Genomic DNA, 24,730 nt, shown 5'->3' on the forward strand with positions numbered 1-24,730 from the left:
CTGTTGCCAAGACCCGGCCATTTCACCTTTGCAGTGTCTCTCCAATATGCCACCCTTCTCTGACGCTCAAGAATAGGCCCTCAACATCTCATGCCTGCATTATTGCCATAGACTGCTGATGGGTCTGCCTGCCTCATCAGTCCTCACTCCAACCTGTGCTCTATTCAGCCATTAAAGTGATTTTCTTAAAATACAGGTCTGACAATGTCACTTCCTCATTCAATAAACTTCAGTGGCTCCCTGTCACTTCCAGGATCAAATACAAAATACTCTGTTTGATTCTCAAAGCCCTCCATAACCTGTTCTCCTCCTACCTTCTGAGTCTTCTTACCCCTTACACCCAGACACGTACCCTGTGATCCAGTGACACCGACCTCCTGGCTGTTCAACAAACTTGGTTCTAGTTATTTTATTTATTGGACTATCTGCTGCCTGATGCTCTCCCTCCTGTGCTCTGCCTACTCACCTCCCTGGCTTCCTATAAGTCTCAACGAAAATCCCATCTTTTACTGCAAGCCTTCACTGACCCTTCAGAATTCCTGTTTCCTCCCTTTTAAACCTAGACTGGTCTAACCAAAAAATAGAAAAGAAAGATGTTAAGGATCTGAACAGAATTTCAGGGAAGTTAAATATGATAGTGTCCTGGCTGTTTGTGAATGAAAAGAGAAAGTGACAAACGTATTTCTCAGCTGTACGTGGCACCTTTAGAAAAATTGACCATGGATTAGGCAGAAAGACCTCACAAGTAAATGCAGGAAAGCAGAAATATTGAACACAGTTTGTACTGACCACAGTGCAATAAAAATTACATTAAACAAAGGGCCATTGAAGAAAGGATTAAAAATTAACTGGAAACGAAATAACTTAATCCTAAGGAATTAGTGGATCAAAGATCAACAAATCATGGAAATTACAAATTATTTCATTAAAATAATGACAACAATGAGATAATTTACCAAAATTTAGGGAATGCAGACAAAGCAATCCTTACGGGAAATTTTATTCTCCAAATACTTTTACCAGCAAGCGGAGAGAAAGAATAGACTAACAAACTGGACATGCAATCTAGAAATCCTGAAAATCAAAGAAGAGATTAATAAAATTGAAAGCAAAAAAAAAAAGATTTAATGAATAAAACTAGGAGTTATGAAAAATAAGTCATTAGCTAATTCAATTAAAAATAAGAGGAAAGCCAAATTACTAGTACTAAAAGTGAAAATAATTCACAAAACTGAATAAGATACAAATTTTATTTCTATTTTTATAATTATTTTAAAATGTTTTATTTCATTAAATATTTCCCAAATAAATGTAAAAAAAATTTAGCATTCATTTAAAAAAATTTTGCGTTCCTAATTCTCTCCTTCTTCCCTCTCCTCCACCTTCCTTGAGAAGGCACACAATTTGATACCAATTATATATGCAAAGTCATACAAAACATTTCCATATTAGACATGTTGCGAAAGAAAACACAGGCAAAAAAAAAAAAAAAGAACCCAAGAAAAATAAAGAAAGTAAAAAAGGTGTGCTTCAATTTTCCTTCAGAATTTATCAATTCTCTCTCTGGAGGTGGATAGCATTTTTCATCATGGGTTTTTTGGAATTGTCTTGAGTCATTGTCTTGATTAGAATAGCTAAGTCTAAGTTTTCCCAGTTTTTTTCCGAAAATATCCTGCTCATCATTTCTTATACCACAACAGTATTCCATACAGTCATATACCACAATTTGTTCAGCCATTCCCCAGTTGATGGACATCCTCTCAATTTCTAATTTTTTGTCACCACAAAAAAGAGCTGCTAGAAATATTTTTGTGCACGTAGGACCTTTTCCCTTTATTTTGATCTCTTTGGGATACAAACCCATTAGTGGTATTCTTGGGTCAAAGGGTATGCACAGTTTTATAGCCCTTGGGCATAGTTCCAAATTGCTCTCCAGAATGGTTGGATCGTTTTACATTACATTAGTGTCCCAATTTTTTCTACATCCCCTCTAGCATTTGCCATTTCCCTTTTCTGTTATGTTTGCAAATTTGCGAGGTATGATGTAGTATCTCAGAGTTGTTTTATTTTATGTTTCTCTAATCAATAGTGATTTAGAGCATTTTTTGATTTCTTCTTCTGAAAACTGCCTGTTCAAATCCTTTGACCATTTATCTACTGGGGTATGGTTCTTATTTTCATAAACTTGGCTCAGTTCCCTATATATCTGAAAAAAATGAGATTTTGTTCAGGGAAACATGCTGTGAAAATTTTCCCCCCAGTTTCCTACTTTCCTTCTAATTTGGGCTATGTTAATTTTGTTTGTGCAAAAGCTTTTTAATTTTATGTAGTCAAAATTATCCATTTTACTTCCTGTGATCCTCTCTATCTCTTGTTTGGTCCTTATCCATAGATATGACAAGTACATTTTGCCATTCTCCCTAATGTATTTATATCACACTTTATATTTAAATCATTTACCCATTTTGATCTTATCTTGGTATTCAGTGCAAGTACAATATTAAATAATAGTGGTGAAAATGCTTTACCCCTGATCTTATTGGGAAGATTTCAAGTTTATCCCCATTATAGATAATGCTTGCTTTTGATTTTAGATAGGTACTACTTGTCATTTTAAGAAAGGCTCCATTGACTCCTATGCTTTCTTGTGTTTTTAATAAGATTTGGTGTTGTATTCTGTCAAAGGCTTTTTCTGCATCTATTGATACAATCATATTGTTTCTGTTATTGATTTGACCAATTATGTTGATAGTTTTCCTAATATTGAACCAGCTCTGCAATTCCTGGTATAAATCCCACCTGGTCATAGTTTATGATCTTTGTGATATATTACTGTAATCTCCTTGCTAGTATTTTATTTAAAATTTTTTCATTACTATTGATTAAGGAAATTGATCTATAGCAGGGGTGGAGAACCTGTGGCCTGGAGGTCATATGTGGCTTTCCAAGTCCTTGAGTACAGCCTTTTGACTGAGTCCAAGTTTTACAGAACAAATCCTTCTATAACGGGAAAGTTTGGATTCAGTCAAAGGGCCACACTTGAGGACCTAGAGGGCCACATGTGGCCTCAAGGCCACAGGTTCCCCACCCCTGGTCTAAAGTTTTCTTTCTCTGTTTTTCACTTTCCCTGGTTTAGGTATCAAAACCATATTTGTGTCATAAAAGGAATTTGGTAGGACTCCGTTACATATTTTTGCAAAATATTTTACATAACATTGGGATTAATTGTTCCTTAAATGTTTGGTAAAACTCAATTGTAAACCCATCTGTTCCTGGGAATTTTTTCTTAGGGAGCTCATTTATGGATTATTCAATTTCTTTTTCTAAGATATGATTATTTAAGTATTCTATTTCATTTCTGTCAGTCTGGGAAGTTTATATTTTTATAAATATTCATCCATTTCACTTAGATTGTCAGTGTTGTTGGCATATAATTGGGCAAAATAACTTCTAATAATTGCTTTAATTTCATCTTCATTGGTGGTACATCCACTCTTTTTACTTTTGATACTAATAATTTGGTTTTCTTCATCTTTTTTTAATCAAATTAACCAAATTATCTATTTTATTGGTCTTTCACAAAACCAGCTTGAAGTTTTATTTGTAGTTCAATGTTGAAGTTTTTTTTAACTTTCAATTTTATCAATCTTTCTTTTGATTTTCAAGAATTCCATTTTGGTGTTTAATTGAGGACTTTTAATTTGTTCCTTTTCTACTTTCTTTAGTTGCAAGCCCAATTTATTTCTCTGCTTTTTCTCTGTTTTTGAAATAAGCATTTAGAAATATGTGTTTTCCCCCATGTACTGCTTTGGTTGCATCCCACAAATCTTTGAATGTTGTCTTATCATTGTCGTTGTGTTCTTTGACCCACTCGTTCTTTAGGATTAGATTGTTTAGTTTCTTTTTCAAATTCAATTTTATTTATTTTTTTGTTCTGATATAAGTTCCAAACTGTCTCCCTCCCTCCCCACACTGCACTAGAAAAGGCCACCATTTAACACTTATATACACACACATATATATGTATGTATATATTTGTGTGTGTATGTATTTTTCATATATGTAAAAACATGTTGTGCATACTTCTTTTTATCAACTCTTTCTCTGTAGTTGTATAGCATTTTCCTTCATATGTCTTTTGTAGTTGATTTGAGTATTTATAATGCTCAGAATAACAGTCATTTACAGTTATTTTTCGAACAATATTGTAGTTACTATATACAATATTCTCTTGGTCCTGCTCATTTCACTCTTCATTATTTCATGCAAGTCATTCCATGTTTTCCTAAAATTAACCTGCTCATCATTTCTTATGACACAGTAATATTTCATCAGAATCATATACCACAACTTGTTTAGCCATTCCCCAATTAATGGGCATCCATTCAATTTCCAGTTCTTTGCTACCACAAAGAGAGCTGCTATAAATATTTTAGAATGCATAGGTTCTTTCTCTTTTTCCCTGATCACCTTGGGAAATAGACATAATAGTGACATTTTATTGCTAGGTCAAAGGGTATACACAGAGCATTATAAAACTTTTTGATCATAATCATAAGTTGCTCTCCAAAATGGTTGAATCAGTTCATAGTTCCACCACAATGTATTAGTGACCCAATTTTCCACATCCCCTCCAACCTTTGTCATTTTCCCCTTCTATCATTTTAGCCAATCTGACAGGTATAAGATGATACCTCAAAGTTGTTTTAATTTGCATTTCTCTAATCAATAATGATTTAGAGTATTTTTATATGACTATATATATATATATATATATATGTATCTTTGATTTCTTCATCAAAAAACTTCCTGTTCATATCCTTTGACCATTTATTATTTGGAGAATGACTCATATTCTATGATTAGTTTCCAATTAATTTTTTTTGCCTTTTTTTTTTTTTTGGTGAGGCAATTGGGGTTAACTTGCCCAGGGTCACACAGCTAGTAAGTGTCAAGTGTCTGAGGTCACATTTGAACTCAGGTCCTCCTGACTCCAAGGCTGGAGCTCTATCCACTGCACCACCTAGCTGCCACACAATTAATTTTTAATATATGCTTCCATGGCTCTTTATTGAAGGTAATTTTTATTGCATTATGGTCTGGAAAGGGCACATTTAATATTTCTGCTTTTCTGCATTTGGTTGTGAGGTTTTTATGCTCTAATGCATATACTTTTTGTGAATGTGAGAAAAAAGTGTATTTCTTTCTATTCCCATTCAGTTTTTTCCAGAGGTCTATCATACCTAACTTTTCTAAGGTTCTATTAATCTCCTTGAGGTCTTATTTATTTTATGGTTATATTTATCTAACTCTGAGAGGGGAAAATTGAAGTCCCCCATTAGTATGGTTTTATTGTCTATTTCCTCCCGTATATTTGTATACTATTTGTATAATATTTGTATACTATGCCATTCAGTTCATATATGTTTAGTATTGATATTACTTCATTGTCTATGATACCTTCTAGCATGATATAGTTTCACTGCTTATCCCCTTTAAGTAGGTCTGTTTTTGCTTTTGCTTTGTCTGAAATCATGATTGCTACCTTTGCCTTTTTTACTGTAGTTGAAGCATAATAGATTCTGCTCCAGCTGCCCCCCCTTTTTAACTGTATGTATATCCTGCTGCTTCAAGTGTGTTTCTTAGAGACAACATCATTGGATTCTGGTTTCTAATCCATTCTGCTACCCTAAGTTTGTCTCATTTACATTCACAGTTATGATTACTAGATGTACATTTCTACCATCTTAGTTTTTTCAGTTTATCCTTCTCTCTTTTTATCCTGTCCCTCCTCTAAAGTCTCTTCTGCTTCTGACCACTGCCTCCCTTAATCTGATCTCCCTTTTATCCCCCCCATCACCCTTATCCCTTTCCCCTCCTACTTTCCTATTAGGTAAGATAGAATTCTATTACCAAATGAATATGGATGTGTATGTGTTAGTATATAGGCATATATACATATGTGTATATACATATATTTCCCTCTTTGAACCAATTTAAATGTGAGTGAGGTTCACGTGTTACCTGTCCCACTACTATTTTCCCCTGCACTGTAAAAGCTCTTCCTTACACATCTCTTTTATGTAAGATAATTTCCTGCATTCTTCTTCTCCATTCCTCCTTCTCCCAGGGCGTCCCTCTTTCTCACCTATCCATTTTTTTTTTACATAATCTCAGCAATTGATTTATTCCTGCATCCTCTTTTTATGTAGAATCCTGATAACTGCCCTAATAATGATGAAGTTCTTAGAAATTACATGTATCATCTTCCCATGTAGAAAGGCAAGCCGTTTAACCTTATTAAGTTGCTTATGATTTCTCTTTCATGTTTACCTTTTTATACTTTTCTTGAGTCTTGTATTTGAAAGTCAAATTTTCTGTTCAGCTCTGGTCTTTCCATTCAAAATGCCTTGAAAGTCTTCTATTTCATTAAATAGATTTTTTTTCACTTTAAGGATTATACTCAGTATTGCTGGGTAGATGATTTTTTGTATTCCAGTCCTTTTGCCTTCCAGAATATCATACTCCAAACCCTCTGCTCCTTTTATGTGGTAACTGCTAAATCTTATGTGATGCTGGCTGTGGCTTCATGGTATTTGAATGGTTTCTTTCTGACTACTTGAAATATTTTCTCTTTAACCTGAGTGCTCTGGAATATGGCTATAATATTCCTGGGAGTTTTCATTTTGGGATCTCTTTCAGGTGGTAATTGGTAGATTCTTTCAATTTCTATTTTACCCTCTAATTCTAAGGTTTTGGGATACTTTTCTTTGATAATTTCTTTAAATATAATATCTAGGCTTTTTCTTTGATAATGGTTTTTAGGTAGTACAAAAATTCTTAATTTATCTCTCCATCTATTTTCCAGATCAGTTATTTTTCCATGAGATATTTCATATTTTCTTCTACATTTTTTCATTCTTTTGACTTCATTTTTTTAATTTAAAAAAAATTTTTTTACTTCATTTTATTGTTTCTTAATTACTCATGGCATCATAGCTTCTTCTTGCCCCATTCTAATTTTTAAGGAATTATTTTCTTTAGCAATCTTTTGTACCTCTTTTTCCATTTGACCAATCTTCTTTTTTAATTTTTTTTATATTTTTTAGGCAGTTGGGGTTAAGTATACCAATCTTCTTTTTAAGGAGTTCTTTTCTTTAGTGAATTTTGTACCTCTTTTTCCGTTCAGCCATTCTGTTTTTTAAAGTTTTATTTTTTCAATATTTTTATACCCCTTTTACCAAGCTATTAATTGCCTTTTATAAATTTCATCCTTTACTCTCATTTCTTTGTCGAATTTTTTCCTCTACAACTCTCATTTTATTTTAAAAATCACTTTTTAGTGCTTCTAAGAATTCTTGTTGGGCTTGTGTCCAATTTACATTTTTTCTTTGAGGCTTTTTGGTAACTGTTTTAACTTCAGTGTCTTCTTCTGAGTTTGTGTCTTAATCTTCCCTGTAACCACAGTAGATTTTTTTATGGTCAGGATTTTTTGTTTTTGTTTTTGTTTTTTTTTGTTATTTGATTATTTTCCCATGATATTTCTTGATTTTGACCTCTTTGTTAAAATTGGACTCTATTCCTGGTGTGTGTAGGAAGGGGCACTGTCTCAAGCTTACAATTTTTTTTGCATTGCTATTTTCAGAGCTAGTTCTGGAGGTTTGGAAGTTTTCAGTGCTTACAAGGTGATATGATTTGGAGAAAGGTGTGGTTGATCTCCCTGCCTTAAATCTCTCCTCACTCTAATCCATTCTTCACTGAGCTGTCAAATTGATCTTCATAAAATACAAGTCTGACCCTATTTCTCCCCTATTCAATAAATTCCAGTAGCTTCCTATTGCCTCTGAGATCAAATATAAAATCTCCTGTTAGACTTTTCAGGCCATTCCTACCTTTCCAGTATTCTTATCTTACTACACTCCACCTAGGTAGCAATGCAGTGACACTGGCCTCCTTGTTCCTAGTACATAGTACTCAATCTTCTGACCCTGAGTGTTTTCACTGGTGATCCCCTACTCTCCCTCCTCATTTCTATTTCTCCCCTACTCTCCCTCCTCATTCTATTTCTCTGACTTCCTTAAAGCGTCAGATAAAATTACACCTTCTGCAAGAAGCCTATCCCAGTCCCCCTTAATCTTAGTGACTTCCCTCTGAGATTATTCTCAGTTTATTGTTTGTAATAGTTTTTTGCTTGTTGAATCCCTCATTAGACTGTGAGTTCCTTGAGAGCAGGGACTGGGTTTGGGTTATTTTTCCCCCCTTTTTGTATCCTGTACTTAGCACAGTGCCTGGCGTATTGTTGTTCAGTCATTCAGTTGTGTTCGACTCTTCGTGACCCGATGGGGTTTTCTTGGCAAAGATACTGGAATGGTTTGTCATTTCCTTCTCCAGTGGATTAAGGCAAATAGAAGCCAAGTGACTTGCCCAAGTTAACATAGCTTGTGTCTGAGGCCAAATTTCAACTCAGGTCTTCCTGACTCCAGGAACTAAACACTCTATCCACTGAGCCCCATGCCTGGCATATAGTAGACACTTAATAAATGCTAGTTGACTGATTAATTAAAAATAAAGACTGGGTGGAGGAGGAGATAATTAAGGTATACAAACAAGTGATATGAGGAGGGGAAAACAGGGAGCTCTCAGAAAATGACCTCTCTCCCTCTCTTTCTTTCTCTCTCTCCCTCTCTTTCTTTCTCTCTCTCTCTCTTTCTTTCTCTCTCTCTCTCTTTTTTCTCCCCACGTGTGTGTGTGTATGTGTGTATGTGTGTGTGTGTGTATGTGTGTGTGTGTGTGTGGTAAGATTTTCATGGTAAGATTTTCAACTGAGACAATGCAGGGCAGGGGAGTGACAGCTTGAGAAGGAATGAACATGTTTGTAATGGCCTCTGTGGTGACTTAGTCAATCAATTAGCTGGAGACGAAATCAATTAGGGAAGTAGAAAATCATTGCCTTATCGAAGGGAGGGTCCAGGTGAAATGATGTAATATAAATTTGTAGTAGACCTAGTCAGAATAGTTTCCTGATTTCCTTCAGCTGCACATGAATAGGGGATAGGAAATAATTCAAGATACTTCAAGGTTGGGGGTTGGCAAAGGCATCGGACAAGTGATAGGATGAGGGCAGTGTTTGGACATGGAGGATAGCACAGAGTTGAACTGGTTCCCCATAGGATTGAGGGAGGTTGACTGTAGCCAGTGCAGGGCTGTTGGACTGGGAAAGACATGAGAGTTGGATGGATTGAAGACCATATTGCGGGGCATAAGGCAGAGGGAAAGATGGGGATTGGGTGGGGGAATGGAGTTGAAGTAAATGGATAGGAGTGGGGAGTGGGGCATGGGGAATGGAGTTCGTACGGTGGCAGCTGTACTAGGAAAGTGTAGAATTAGTAGGATGTGGAGAATATGTTGAAATGAGAATATGTCAGCCATTGAAGAATGACTCCATACAGCATATCAGCAGCTAGAGAGGTCTGTTGAAGGTGTCAGGTGATTAGGCTATTCAAGACCCTCCCTCAAGATCCAACCTAAGGAAAGATGGTGATGTTGAGTCCTGTGAAACCTAAGTTGCCTGACTTAAAGCAGGAAGAAACTGGACATTGGAGGAGGCTAGACGGAATGCAGGAGTGGCCAGCTCAAGGTGGGATATAAGGACAGCCTCCAGAGTATTGAAGAAGCCCTTGAGAAAAGGAGAGAGACCAAGGGGTGGGTGGTCTGTAGCAGGGCTGATGTAGGGGTCCCTGGGAAAGCCTTGCAGCAAACAGGACGTAGGTGGTTAGAATTTGAGTAACCTGGGTAAACACCCCTACTTTTCACTACTGCCTTCGGTCAATTTTTGTGTGAGCAGTTATAGGTGGTATTGAGATTATGTATGATTGTCGTTGGTCTTTCTGTGTTCCTTTTCAAATATTTTCTGGTTTTGGGGGGGAGGAGACAGGTTTCTTTACAGTCTTTCACACTGTCATCTTAGCCATAAATTCTGCTTCTATTTTCTCACCTACCACTTATTCTTATCTTGTTATCTAGCTTCCCACTTCCACACCCAGCTCAAAGTACTCTCCAAGATCACTAAAGATGCCTTTATTACTAAAGCCAAAGGCCCTTTCCGTGTTCTCAAGTGGACTGTCAGTTCTGTAGTATCCAACACCACTTCCCACTTGCTTCTCCTGTATATTCTATTTTCCCTGGGTTTTCATGGCATTACTCTCTCCTGGTTCTCCTCCTCGTCCTTTGCAGTTGTTAAGTCGTTTCACTTGTGTCTGATTCTTCCCGACCTCATTTGGGGTTTTCTTGGAAAAGATACTGGAGTGGTTTGCTATTTCCTTTTCCAGCCCATTTTACAGATGAGGAAGCTGAGGCAAACAGGTTTGGTTTTTTTGTTAAAGTTTGTTTTTTTTTTAAGGCAATTAGGGTTAAGTGACATGCCCAGGGTCACACAGCTAGAAAGTGTTAAGTGTTTGGACTGAGGCCAGATTTGAACTCAGGTCCTCCTGACTTCAGGGCCGGTGCTCTATCCACTGTGCCGTCTAGCTGCCCCTTGCAAACAGAGTTAAGTGACTTGCCTAGGGTCACACAGCCAGTAAGTGTTTGAGGCTACAATTGAACTCAGGTCTTCCTGACTCCAGATTTAGCACTGTATCCACTGCACCACCTAGCTGCCCAGATCATCACTTATGTCCTGCCCCAAATATGGGGGCATATCCTAGGACTCTGTGCTAGGTCCTCTTCTCTTTTCTATCTATACTTTCTCTCTGTAGAGTTCTCTCAGTAAACCCATAAGGTCACATGAATTCAATTATCATCTCTCTCTCTCTGTCTCCATATATATATATATATATATATGTATGTATGTATGTATGTATGTATGGAGAGGGAGAGATAAGTATACACACATATATGTATATATACATATAAATAGATATGTATATATGCATACACACATACACATATATCCCCCAAAGTTACATATTCAGACCCTATGGGAGGATTGCTTAGCAAATTTTCTTCCATCCTAATAATGTGCATAATCACAGATTCTTGATTGACTCTATCTGACAAATGAGGAGGGTCATTCAACAGAACGTTTCAGCCATAGAATCTAATGGAAAATTCTTATTCTTTTAGACAATTTCTGAGCAGTGTTTCATATCATTTCCATCTGGTTGTTGGCATGTGATTGGTCTTTTGCAGGTGGCCAGTCTGGAGGAATGGGTTGGGAGGAACAATACAGCCTTTTATGAGATTTTCCTATGACTGCACAGACTGGAATACCATTTGATGATTCTAAAAGATCGCCACCTGGTGGACAACTGAGCATACTCCCTCAATGGATAATACAATTTCTTCCCTGAGTGTCACAGGTAGCAGAGGCACCCAGAGAGGATTATGTTTAACCACAGGTCTCCATATTCAGAATGCTTTCTTGCCTCACCTCTCCTTCTTGGTACCTCTATTTCCTTTCATGAATCAGCTCAAACAACAGCTCCTACAAGGTACTTCTGATTGTCCTAGTTATTAGTATTCCTCACCTTTCCTGAAATTACATCGTATTTACTTTATATATCCTCATCTATGTACTTGATGTCTTCTCCCAGTAGAGTGTAAGCTTCTTGAGGACAGTGACTGTTTCATTTTTGTCTCTGCCTCTCCAGTGCCTGTCACAGGAATAGGTATGTAATAAAGACTTATTGAATTGAATTGAATCTGAATGGATTGAATCCTTTGGGTTTTTCCAGGAGATAGCACCCAGTCAGGGTCTGCAGTTGAATCTAGAAGCTGGAAGCAGAGAAAAGTTACTTATTTCCTATGTGATTTCTGGCAAGTAGTATCTCTTCCTTGAGCCTCAGTTTCTCCATCTGTAGCTAAGGGTAGATTAAGTATTAAAAGACTTTACTGATACATACATGTATAAGACGTAGGGTGGTATAGTGGATAGAGAACTAGACTTAGGATTAGGAGGACCTGGGTTGGAATCCTGCCTAAACACTAGCTGTATTACCCCACTAGGATTCTATTGGGAAGATAAGAAAAATTCCTAACTCTGAAATTTAAAAAATTTTCCTCTAGCCGAGATGGGGGGGGGGGCAAAGAGAGAAGGAGGTTGAAGCCAAAGCCTGAGGTGCTCTCCTCCCCTTCTCACTCTACATGATTCCTTGAGAAGGAAGTGGTCCTGAAACTAGCTATCCAGAGGACTGAGCAGGGAAATCCCAAGCCCTTACCAAAGTGCTTCAGTAAGGACAATTGTTCCTTTGGGGGGGTAAAAACTTTAGGGGAAATTACCTTGGGAACGTTTCCCCTAAAGTCAGTGATACACTTTCCCACAAATACGACATACAACATGAAGTTGAATGTTGTTCATAAGATATATATGTCCACTTGGGTTATCTAAATGTAGCTCCTGAGAAGCCTTGTTCTGGAATAGATAGTTCTGGAATCTTACCTCTCTCCAAGAGAAATTGAGGAACCATAGTAACTTACCCTTCAACACTGAACATAATGCTACAGGTAAAAAATGGATATTTAACAGAGTAGAGGACTTTCAAGCATTCATTAATTCAAGCATGATGAAGAAGACAGAGCTGGATAGATACTTTGAAATGTAAACATATGCTTTAAGAGAAAACCAAAAATGTTAATATATTTGAGTACTGGAATGGGTTAAATAATGAAGCGCTTACATTCTAATAGGGGAAGAAGTTGCTAATGTCCATTCAGAATCCTATTGTCTTCAAAAGTTACAGAGGAAGTTAAATATGACAAACACAAGACAGTGAGTATGGTTGTATTTTGTTGGTTTTAAAAGAGAAAAGAAAAGGGAGGGAAATAGAACTGATGAAAAAATGACAAAGAATTAGGGAAGAACTATTTCTCATAAACAGGGTACCAAAAAGTTTACAAACATGTAGGAAAAGTTGTAGGGAGTAGGCATCTCATGACCTCACTCTAAACTGAATAAAGGAGCATTGACCATGCACACATATTACACACAGTTTGTGGTATTGGAAAAGGGCAGGGAAGATATACAAGAGAAAATATTTTGAAAAGGGAATATTCACAAGCAATAGAAACTTCAGCTTTAGAGGACTGATCATAAAGGGTGATTTAAAAGAGAAAATAAATGTGTAAGATCCAAAGACCCAGCTCTGGACTTTGTGAAGAGAGGAGAGGCAAAGGGGTAGGTCCGGACCACTTCAATTATGGATTATCAGTGGCAATCTGTTTCCTTCTCTTTCTCAATGCCTTTCTTCTTTATAAACATGGTGGCAAGAGGAAAATGTATGAGGTTGTAATGGAGGAAAATACAGTTATAACAATGAATATAAATATGATGAATTCACCCACAAAATAGAGAAAAGCAAGTAGACTGTATTAGAAAGCAGAATCTAACAATATTTTACTTACAAGAAACACACTTGGAACAAAGATCCATATAATATTGAAATGAAGAGAGGGAGCAGAGTTTATTATGCCTCAGGTGAATCCTGGGGTGGTGATCTAAGGGTGGTTATCATGCTTCCACATGAGGCAGGAACATGGTTAAAAGAGATGTGATAACTCTGAAAATGACTGAATGTAAGTAGGAAGGAATAGATATATTTCTCAACTGTGTGTGGCACCTTTCCAAAAACTCACCACATGGTAGGGCTTAAAAACCTCACAAATATAAGAAAGCAGGAATGTTAACGCATAATGACCTCAACTTGATAAACATTATCATGGGCCTTTGAAGATATTATTCAAACTTAGATGCATCTTTGAAGTTCTCCTCACAACATGTGATTACATGACGAGCTTTCTGGGTTGGGGGCTTGGTAAAAGATCTACTCCCTTACACTTGAATACTTCACTAGATCTGTAATCTAATTAATATGGATGTTTTCTCCAATGGTGCAGACCACAGCCTTCCTCTGTCTCATATACTTCATGATTCCTGTCTATATTATGATACTTCAATGGATCCGTAATCACATTAGTGTAAAAATTCCTTCCAATGGTGTAGATCATAATTCATCTATGCTTTCTTACCCTTGTGCATTTCCTTCCATAAATCCTCCATAGAAGATCCGCCCAATGTGCTAGAAATCTTCCTCTAGGTCTCTGAACATTCAGCATTCAGGCCATGGTTATTTCCTACTCTCTCTACATGTCTGGACCACCTCCCTTTTATATTGTACATTTTTTGTGTGAGATCTTTTTCACTTCTAGGAAACAAATTGTCATTGTCAAAATGCTTCAGTCAATTAATGCCCATCGTATGTCCCCACACTTACCTTTGATTCATCAGATAGCATGGTGTGTCATAATTTGTGAATTTATAGCATCATGAGGTTAAGAAAAAAACTGTTCCTCTAATTTGTTTATGGTATCACTCTTTATGTCTAAGTCATGTAACCATTTTGAAGCTTATCTTGGTACATGGTTTCCTTGCTTCTGTCAAACTGCTTTCTAGTTCTCTCAGAAGTTTTTGTTGAATAGTGCGTTTTTACCCCAATAGCTGGGATCTTTGGATTTATCAAACACTAGGCTACTGTGCTCATTTGCTTCTTTATCATGTGTTTAATTATTCTGCTGGTTGACCTCTCAACTTCTTAACCAGTACCAAGTCATTTTAATGAGTCCTGCCTTGTAGTTTAGTTTGGGATTTGGTATTGCTAGGCTCCTTTTCTTCCCACTTTTTAAATTTTTTTCTCTTGAGAAACTTGACATTTTATTTCTTATTTTTTTTTGGTCTAGGCAATGGGGTTAAGTGACTTGCCCAGGGTCACTTGTGTTAGTGTAAGTGTTATGTGTCTGAGACTGGATTTGAACTCAGGTCCTCCTGAATCCAGGGCTGGTGCTCTATTCACTGCCCCATCTAGCTGCCCCCATTTTATTTCTTCAGACTAACTTTTTATTAGTTTTTCTAGCTTGATAAAGTAATTCAAGTAGTGCTGTCATTTAAAAAATATTGGCTTGACTTAGCTATGAGTAACCAATATTTCCCCACTTCTTTTTTGAGGTCAGGCTAAGTTATTTATTTCTTATTCTGTCAATCTGGGCATTTTATATTTTTTAAAAATCATCTATTTCATTTCAGTTATCAATTTTGTTGGCATATAATTGGGCAAAATTTTCTAAAAATTTCTTTTATTTTTCTTCATTTCTTTTGCTGGTAAGTTTTTCTTGATTGTAAGACTATATATTTTGCTTTTTAGAATATCATGTTACGAGCTCTCTCCTCCATTCTTTCTTGCTGGCTTTTTGTAATTTTATTTTATTTATTTTTTGCCTAGGAGCTCTGGATTTTGGCTATAATGTTCCTGGAAGTTTTGATTTTGGGATTTGGGGAGATGAATAGTGAATTCTTCATATTTTCACATTGATCTTATTTTCTACCATGTCTGGGAAGTTTTCTATTGTGATTTTTTTTTTTTTTGAAATTTTGATTATAGGATCTTTCTTTGGTCATGGCTTTCAAGTAGTCCAGGGATTTTAAAATTGTCTCTTCTTTATTTGTTTTCCCTGTTAGTTGTTTCAGATATTTGATACCTTACATTATTTTCTATTTTTTTCCATCTTTTGACTTTGCATCTGGTTTCCCGATCTCCATGATAACTCTTTTTCTTTTTTAAATTTTTATCTAGCTTTTTCATGGGATTCTTTTTTTTATTTACTTATTCATTCTGTCTTACTTTTCTAACTTCAGATTTTGTGTTAGGGCCAGGATCTGGGTACTTCTATAGGGAATGTCTGGGCTTTGATTAGTCCTGTTTTATATTTTGTATCTGAGTCTTTCTGTTGCTTTCTCTGGGTCTTGTATGCTTTGTTCTTCAAGGACATAAAGACCCGCAGTCTTTCAAATGAGATATTTGTAAATCAATTTACTTTACAAATATTGTCTGACATATAGTAGATGCCTAACAAATACTTGTTTCCCTTCCTCCCTTTCCCTTTCTTTGTACCTAAAGCTGACTGATCTTGCTGCCTCTTTGGATTGAGCTTAGCAAACATCTGACCTATGTTTGGGTCTGAGCATCACAGCTGTGGACCTGCCCCTGGTTGGACTGCTGCTGGACCCAACTACCATCAGCTAGCTGAAAGACTTTGCAAGTTTAGTTACAGAATTGTGGACTCCCCCTTGATCTTAGCTACCTTCCCTGCTTATTCTTCTTCAGACTTTAGATTGGGCTGGGAAATGGAACTCAGAGGCTGCTCTGCTGCCAGAGTTAAAGGCATACTACTGCTGCTTGCTTCTTTTCCTGCTCCTTGCTTAGTGCACAGCCTCAGGCTTGCCACCCCTAGGGACAGGTACCATCCTCAATCTATATTGGTCCAGCTTTGGATTATGAGCAAGACCCATTAACTCCCAAAGTAGCCACTTCCAAGAAATTCGTCTCTCATGATCACTGTTTAGTCACCTGTGTTCAGGGAAAGAAACAAGCGGAAGAAACAGGCAAGGATTCAAAGACTAAGCTCAGACTTGTGTAGACAACACGTGTGGCCACTGCTGTGTGTAAGCAGCCACTGTAGATGCTTTAGTGGAAAGGAGTTCCTTCCCCCTTTATAGAAAGTCCAAAAGAGAGGTTTGCAAAGTCCCCACCAGCTCAACCAACAGACGGTGAGAGGGGCCAAGAGACAGTTGGTCCTTTGAAAGTCTACTGAATGGGCTGCTTTTCCTAGCTCACCCTCCAATCTCTTTGATGCAATCTACCTTCTCTCTTCTAACCCACTGGAATCAAAGAACCAATAAAGGCATTGTGTGGTCATCCCAAACTGCAAGTCCTTCACTCTTCATTGCTAAGTCACATATGCCACCAGGAGTATCCCAGGAGCTCTGTTCAATCTGACCTGTGTTCCATTGGATAGCCCCTAAAGACCCAGTCTTACACATGGTGGTTTGGGCGTGTTCCAATCAAACTCCTTCTACTTAAGGGCCATGGGGAGACCCCAAACAGCCAAACGAACAATTTCCTGACAATTAGACCTGTTCAAAACTGATGGACTGTCTTGGGAGTTAGCGAGTTTGCTAGAGGTAGAGGTTCCCAAATAAAATCTGAATAGCTACTTTATTTTTTTTAGGCAATTGGGGTCAAGTGACTTGCCTAGGGCCACACAGCTAGTGAATAGCTACTTTTAAAGGAAGTTTGTAAAGTGGTTTTTTATTCAGGTATAGTTTGGACAAGAGCATAGAAATCTCTTCTCCAGGATTCTGTACCTCGTGTTGGATGGGGGTGTGGTGCATTGGTGGAGGCAGGGTGTGTGCTCATCCTGAGGGAATCAAGATTTCACTTAAGTCTTGAAATAGGACACCAAATATACTCATGGAGCAGTTTCTCCTCTTCACCATGGAGAAGAAAAAGGAATGTGTGCAAAAGAAGATGAAATCCAGTTTCCAATCCATGAAACTACAGTCCTTCACAACATTTAAAAGTGTCATGGTCTTCTAAGCAGAATCCCCATTTCTGTCGCTGTTTGCTGTGTGATCATGAGGTACGGTACAATAAAAACAAATGGGATAAAAACCAAAAAACAAAACACCTCCCCCGCCCCAAAATACAACAACTCCCAGTATCTGGAATCAGAGAGCCTTATTTCTATTCTCTAGTTCTTGGTTTTCTCATCTATAAATTGAGGCAATTGGATTACATGACCCTTCAGTCTTTAGTCTTAATTTTTTTATCATTCATCCTCTCTAAGCATTCACCCCCATCCCCCACAGAAAAAAACCCCCAAAATAAAACTAAAATGTAAGACTTTTTAAGTTAACTTTGCTGCTACAAAAACAACTCTAGCAATCACTGCAACAACCAACAATGGACAGATGAAGAAGAAAGGAAGGAAAAATGGGACCAGGAAAAACATCCATCCAAGCCCAGGGAAGGGAAAGCATAGCACAGTAAACCGGATACTTCTTCCTTCAAAGAACTGGAACACCAGTGGTGGTCTGTTGCTGTAGTAACCGTCTCCTAGCGACAGGGCCAACTTTCGTCTTCTTGTGGTAAACTTAGGCTCAGCGGTGGCTGAAGGTCCAGAAACATCTAGGAACGCGAGCTTTACCGCAGCCAGGGAGGGTTCAGCTGCTGCAGGGAGAGAGTGAAGGAAGAGGAGGAGGAGGGAAGAAGGAGGCAGCGATGATGAATAACAGGGAGGTGCCCAAAGTGCAGTCTCTGTGCTCCATCCACGACTTCAAGGACCTTAAGCCTTGGTAAGCAAAGGAACCTTTAGGCTCGTGGTGAGAAAGGAGGATGCCAGGGGCATCCAGGTGGTGCAGTGGATAGAGCTGTGGCCCTGGAGTCAGGAGGACCTGAGCTCAAGTCCGGCCTCAGACACTTGACACTTAACTAGCTGTGTGACCCTGGACAAGTCACTTAACCTCATTGCCTCACCCCCCCCCCAAAAAAAATGAGGATGCCACCGAGGAGGGTTCATGCTGTGGGACACGGCTTGAGAGTGTCGAGGACTGGGGAGAGAGAGGGATGGGACGCTCCCTGGCTGGAGATTCAGGAGACAGACTTCTCTGCCTGTCACCCTCCTCAGTGTTATGATAATGCTACCATTAACATTAAGCTGGGTTCAAATAAAAATATCTCCAGTGGTGCAAGTCACTTAATCTCCCTTGGTCTCCATTTCCTCATCTATTAAAATGATCTGCATCTACGACTCTGTGATCCAATTGTGGAAAGGACATTGGACTTGGAGCTGTAAGGCTTGGTTTTATTTGTTCGTTTGTTTTGGCAGTGGGGTTAAGTGACTTGCCCAGGGTCATACAACTAGTGTCAAGTGTCTAAGGCTGGATTTGAACTCAGGTCCTCCTGACTCCAGGGCCGATGCTCTTATCCATCGCTCCCCCAGGCGCTGCTGTAAGGCTCGGTTTCAATAATAGCTCGAATTTATTTAGCGCCTTAAGGTTTGCCAAGTGCTTTATCAATATCTTCTCATTTTAGCCTAACAACAACCTATCCTTCCACTCCGCACCCATACTACCCTGGAGCAAGTAACTTATTATTATTATAAATAATCGACTTAATAATAATAATAATAATAATGTCATTATTAATAGTCGATGCTTTTGGAAATAATAGTAACAGTAACAATCGCAGTAATAACTGATATTTCTACAGCACTTTTATCTGAATCCATGTAGTCAACCTGTAACTGCTGGAAGCAGTCATCCAACCTTAGATTGCAAAGCGCCTGAGAAGAGCCACCTATAGTCTCTCATTTATAGCCAACTCTAAAGAGGAAGTCCCCATTTCACTTGTTCTTCCTATTTTTCTGAGTTGTTGTGAGGAAAATATATATATGGAAAACTATAAATTTATAATTTTTATAATTGCAACTGCAGTGTTTTTTAAAGTTGGGGCAGAACTTACTCTAAGGATATGTTTACATAGATAAGATCTGAAATTCTTGTTTCCAAGGGAGATGCATTTTCCACTTTGGGGAGGACTGGGGCTTAATCAGCCATGCTTATCTCCAATAGGGATATTGGGCTAGAATGATATCTCTCAAACATATCAGATATGTGCATTCTAGGAGTACAAAGTTCTTTTAGGAGTCTAGGATAAATGCCCTCAAAGGGATGATAACAGCTAGTTTATTCTTGGTCAACTTAATTCCCACCCAAAGTTCCTTAGACTAAACACAACAGATAGGGAACAAACTTATTTATCCAAGCAAGCAATAAAGCAAAAATCATGGAAGTTATAAAGATTAGGATACATAATAAAACATCCAAGAGTAAAAGGTCTCTGGTTCAGAAACAAAATAAAATTCCAACTCAGTGAAGTGAATAATCTCACCAAAGAAGTCGGCTTTGGGAGTGCAGGTCCTGGGAATCAAAGGGTATAGTGTAGAGGAAGGTTGTTGGTTTTTCTTTCTCATACATACACATTTTTTTTCTTTTTTTCAAATTTTAAAAAATTTATTTATTTTTAGTTTTCAACATTCACTTCCACAGGATTTTGAGTTCCAAATTTTCTCCCCATCTCATCTCTCCTCCCACCCCAAGATGGCATGCATTCTGAATACCCCGTCCCCTAATCTGCCCTCCCTTCTATCTCTCCCCCCCCTTCTCTTATCCCCTTCCCCTTTTATTTTCCTGTAGGGCAGGATAGATTTCTATACTTCATTTCCTGTATTTCTTATTTCCCAGTTACATATAATACACATATTATACATATATATGAATACTTGTGCTATTAATGTATATATACATACGCAGATACATGTTGTTGATATGTGTGCAATGCACATATATGAGTGTACAATATGTGTGTACACACATATAGGTATACCTACATACACACATATATTAATAGCATTAAGGGGAACCTGGAAGGTAGAATTTTAGATAAGACTTGAAGTAATCCAGGGAGGCTAGGAGGTGGAGGAGAGCATTATAGCAATGAGAGACAGCCATTAAAAATGCATGGAGTCGAGAGATGGAGTGTGATTGTTGAGAAACAGCAAAGAGGCCAGTATCACTAGATCATAGAGTACATAGAGGGGACAAAGGTATAAGGAGACTGGAAGGGACCAGGTTACAAAGAGTTTTAAAAGTCAAAGTATTCTTGGTCAGATCTGAGCTTTAGGAAGATTACTTTATACATATACATACATACATTCATATTCATATCCATGTGATATATGTATGTATATGTATGTGTGTATGTATATATATACATATACATATATACATACATACATACATATATAATATGGTTTTTTGGGTTGGGTTTTTTTTTTTAGTCATTTCAGTTGCATCTGACTCTTCATGACCCCATTTGGGGTTTTCTTGGCAAAGGTACTGGAGTGGTTTACCATTTCCTTCTCTAGCTCATTTTACAGATGAGAAAACTGAGGCCATCAGGGTTAAGTGACTTGCCCAGGGTGACACAGCTAGTAAATGTCTGAGGCTGGATTTGAACTCATGAAGATGAGTCTTCCTGATTCCAAGCCCAGTGCTCTATCCACTGCGCCACCTAACTGCCCACACATACATAGACATATATATACATATATAGTTATATATGCATATGTGTGTATTGTATGTATATAGTTATTTGAATGTTGTCTCCTTCGTTAGAATGTGATCTCCTCGAGGCCAGAGACTATTTTTTAACCTTTATTTGTATCCCTAGATCCTGTCATAGTACATGGCACACAACAGGTGCTTAATAAACGCTTATTGACTTGTTAACTTTACACTCTTCTTTTTTTTACATTAATTTATTTTTAGTTTTCAACATTGACTTCCATAAACTTTTGAGTTTTAAATTTTCTCCCCCTCCCTCCCCGTCTCCCTTCCCAAGATGGCATGCAATCCGATATAGGCTCTGCATATACATTCCTATTAAACATATTTTCCCATTAGTCATATTGGAAAGAAGCAGACTCTTCTAATTGCTTAAATGTATTTCCCTTTCTAGGTTCCTCTTGACCCCTATGTTTACATTTCTTACTTTCTACTAAGTGCTGGTGTTTGCATCGAGATTGCTTAGAAGTTCTCTATTTGTGTTCCAATCCGAGGTGGATTTCACAGTCTCTTAGAGACACAGGACTAGCTCTTATTTATCTAAACACATCCCTGCCAACACAGGCCTCTTTGACTCCCTGTGGCCAGAGTTCAAACTCATTACAATTACAAGGATTCCGATTCCCTTTTTTAATGGTTGGGGGGTAGGAAAAACTTAGAGGGAGGAGGGGAGCTATCGATAGTACTGCCAACTGTCCCCCCCCCTAAAAAAACCCAACATACCACTATTTTTTTTTAGAAAGGCACAGAAGAGAACAACGCTTGGAAATTCAGAAGGAAACACAATCACAACAGCTTTGAAAGCAACATGTTGAATTTATTATATACACTAAAAAAAGCAAACTTACTAGGGAGTCATGGTTGCAATATAACCCTCATTTTCTAGTCTACTTCATACACATAAATGTTCTCTGTTTTTGGAGTTCATTAAATTCAGAATAAAAAAATTAATGTAAACAAGGTAAATAAGAAGGAATTGAATTTGGTCACAGATACCCAATTCTTCAGTTTCTTCAGCAAAATGAGAGAGAGACGTAGTCAGATCACTCATGGCAGGGGCTTAGAGAATGTCAACTTTAATCGTCTCTGCATCATCACTGCCCTTTCAATCTTGGTCTAACAGCTGGTGTATGTTGTGTTCTTGGGCCCTGAAGGTTTAAGACATCTGGCCTAGTTCCATACCACTTCCACCTGTCTCTGTCTTTGCCATCTCTGTCTATGCCAACCCAATTCGGACAGCCTGCATCCATGATTGTTGCACAGTCTAGATCTGAATGCTGTTTCTTTCTCTGTCTCTCATTCCCCAATCCTGCACCTGTGCTTTCTGGCTAACACTGTCTCTGTCTCCTTCTGCACCATCATAAGATTCTTATTTCCTTTTTTAAACTGCTCATGCTAGAAATGCTTCCTCCCAATCGGAATACTACTAACTGAGTGACATCGACAAGTGGCCCGCTCATGCATATCTTTCTGAGAGGCTGCAAGGCTATAAGCCAAGACTAAAGTGAAGGGAGAGTTGGTGTGTGACTTTTTGTTTGCAAACGGTGTATACTCAGTGCAGCCTTTGAGGTTGAGATGTACAGGGATTGATTCTCTGCTGCTTGTGCTAATTTTGGCCTCACAAATAACAACAAGAAAACCCAGATTCTCTACCAGCCAGCGTCACATCATACATACATGGAACCATAGGTTACAGCAAATGGAGAAATATTGAGTGCTATGGATAAGGTCACTTACCTTCGCAGTATACTTTCAAGGGATGTGCCCATTGATAATGAAGTTGATGTGCGCATTGCCAGAACTAGCTCAGTGTTTGGAAGGCTCTGAAGGAAAGCGTGGGGGAGAAGAGGTATTAGACTGACCACCAAACTGAAGGTCTACGGAGCCATTGTTGTACGCCTGTGAAACCTGGGCAGTCTACCAGCGCCATGCCAGGAAACTGAATCGCTTCCATTTGAATTGTCTTAGGAAGATTCTGAAGATCAGCTGGCAGGATCAGATACAGACACTGAGGTCCTTTCTCCAGCTGAATTGCCGGGCCTTCAAACTCTACTGCAGAGAGCGCACCTCCAATGGGCTGGCCATGTTGTTCAAATGCCAAATGTATGTTTGCCTAAAAGACTATTTTAGAGAGAACTCACGGAGGGTGAGAGCTCACACAGGTCAGAAGGGGTACAGGGACACTCTCAAGGTCTCTCTGAAGAACTTTGGAATCGATTGTGAGACATGGGAGACATTGGCACAGGACTGCCCAGCACAACGTGCCTACATCAGAGAAGGCGCTGTGCTCTATGAGCAAAGCAGAATTGCCGTAGCTCAAAAGACATGTGACATGTGCACATTTAGAGCAGTCTCCACTCCAAATGTTAACATGGACTTCTTTTATTAACTTATTTTAATTTATCAGCAATCACTTCCGTAAGCTTTTGAGTTTTAAATGTTTCTCCCCGCCCTCCCCGCCTCCCTCTAGCGTGGATTTTTTGTGCCTGACGTGTGGGAGAGCCTTCTGAGCTCTGATCAGCCACAGTCAACACAGTGTACCTTGACCCCAACATAGTCGTGTCATTTTGGTCCTTTTTGAGCATGAACAACAAGTAACCATTGTTCTGAGAAATGGATTCTGGATAATTTTCTCCCAGCAAGTAAGATGGTCCCCAAGCCTTGTGGGAACATAGTCCATCCACAGACCTACTTCTTGACCCTTGACGCAGCTGCTAAAATAATCTTCCTAAGGCACATAGCTGACAATATTACTGTTCTGCTCAGTAATTTAAGGCCTTCCACCCCCAAATTTGGCTCCAATATAGATTATTAGCCTTGTTTCACATGTATTAGACTGCTAACTAGTCCCTAACCTAACCTTGAATGCTCCTGAATCTGCTTCGGCCACCCCTTATTCCTGGAAAACTCTCCCCACTTTTCTCTGTCTGTTGGAATTCTCTTCAAGGCTCATTTTAGGTGCTGCCTCCTCCCTGGAGGAAACTAAAAATCATCCATCCCTTCCTAAATATTTTGTCAGACTCTCTCCTTTATCCTTACCACTCTCATCTTTTATCATATTTTATACACATTTATAATAATAGCTAGCACTTATATTATTTCTTAACACTTTGGGCTTTTTATACACTATCTCATTTGGTCCTCACAATAACCCTATGAGGTAGGGACTGTTCCCACCCCATTTTATAGATGAAGAAACTAAGGCTGAGGGAGGTTAAGTGATTTGCCCAAGGTCATACTGCTAAGAAGTAAGGTCAGATTTGAATTCAGGTGTTTGGGACTCCAGGTCCAATACTCAGTCCACTGCATTACCCTTTTTAAATGTGACATTCCCTCAGCCCCCCCCCCCCCATTAATTGTAAGCCCTTTAAGGAATAAGATCATGTCATTTTTCATCTTTGAAAAATAATAGATCCTACCTTCCCAAGGTTGTTGTGAGGATTAAATGAGATAATAATAATAATAGTTAGCACTGTGATAATAGTAATAATAGGAAGAAGAAGGAGGAGGAGGACTTTTAATAATATAGAGTACTTTGAGGTTGGCAAAGCACTTTACAGATCTTATCTCATTTGATTCTCATAATAACCCGAGGAGTTAGGGGCTGTTAGCATCCTCATTTTACAGATGAGGAAACTAAGGTAAGCAGAGGTGAAGTGACTTGCCAGGGCCACACAGCTAGTAAGTGTCTCCAGTCTTCCTGACTGAGGTCCAGCC

The 24,730-nt window shown here is 38.3% G+C and overlaps 1 protein-coding gene across 1 annotated transcript in view; it reads left to right on the forward strand.

Moving 5' to 3' along the window:
- The first annotated feature begins 18,021 nt into the window (after positions 1-18,021).
- FAM47E (family with sequence similarity 47 member E) overlaps positions 18,022-24,730 on the forward strand; it is a 57,808-nt gene continuing 51,099 nt past the window's right edge. Inside the window, exon 1 of the mRNA XM_027854629.1 lies at positions 18,022-18,181. Within this exon, the coding sequence (XP_027710430.1) occupies positions 18,108-18,181 (74 nt within the window). The 5' untranslated portion in view covers positions 18,022-18,107. The remainder of the gene's footprint in view (positions 18,182-24,730) is intronic.

The sequence above is a fragment of the Vombatus ursinus genome, unplaced genomic scaffold (assembly GCF_900497805.2).
Source record: "Vombatus ursinus unplaced genomic scaffold, bare-nosed wombat genome assembly UNPS02010461.1, whole genome shotgun sequence".
NCBI lineage: Eukaryota > Metazoa > Chordata > Mammalia > Diprotodontia > Vombatidae > Vombatus > Vombatus ursinus.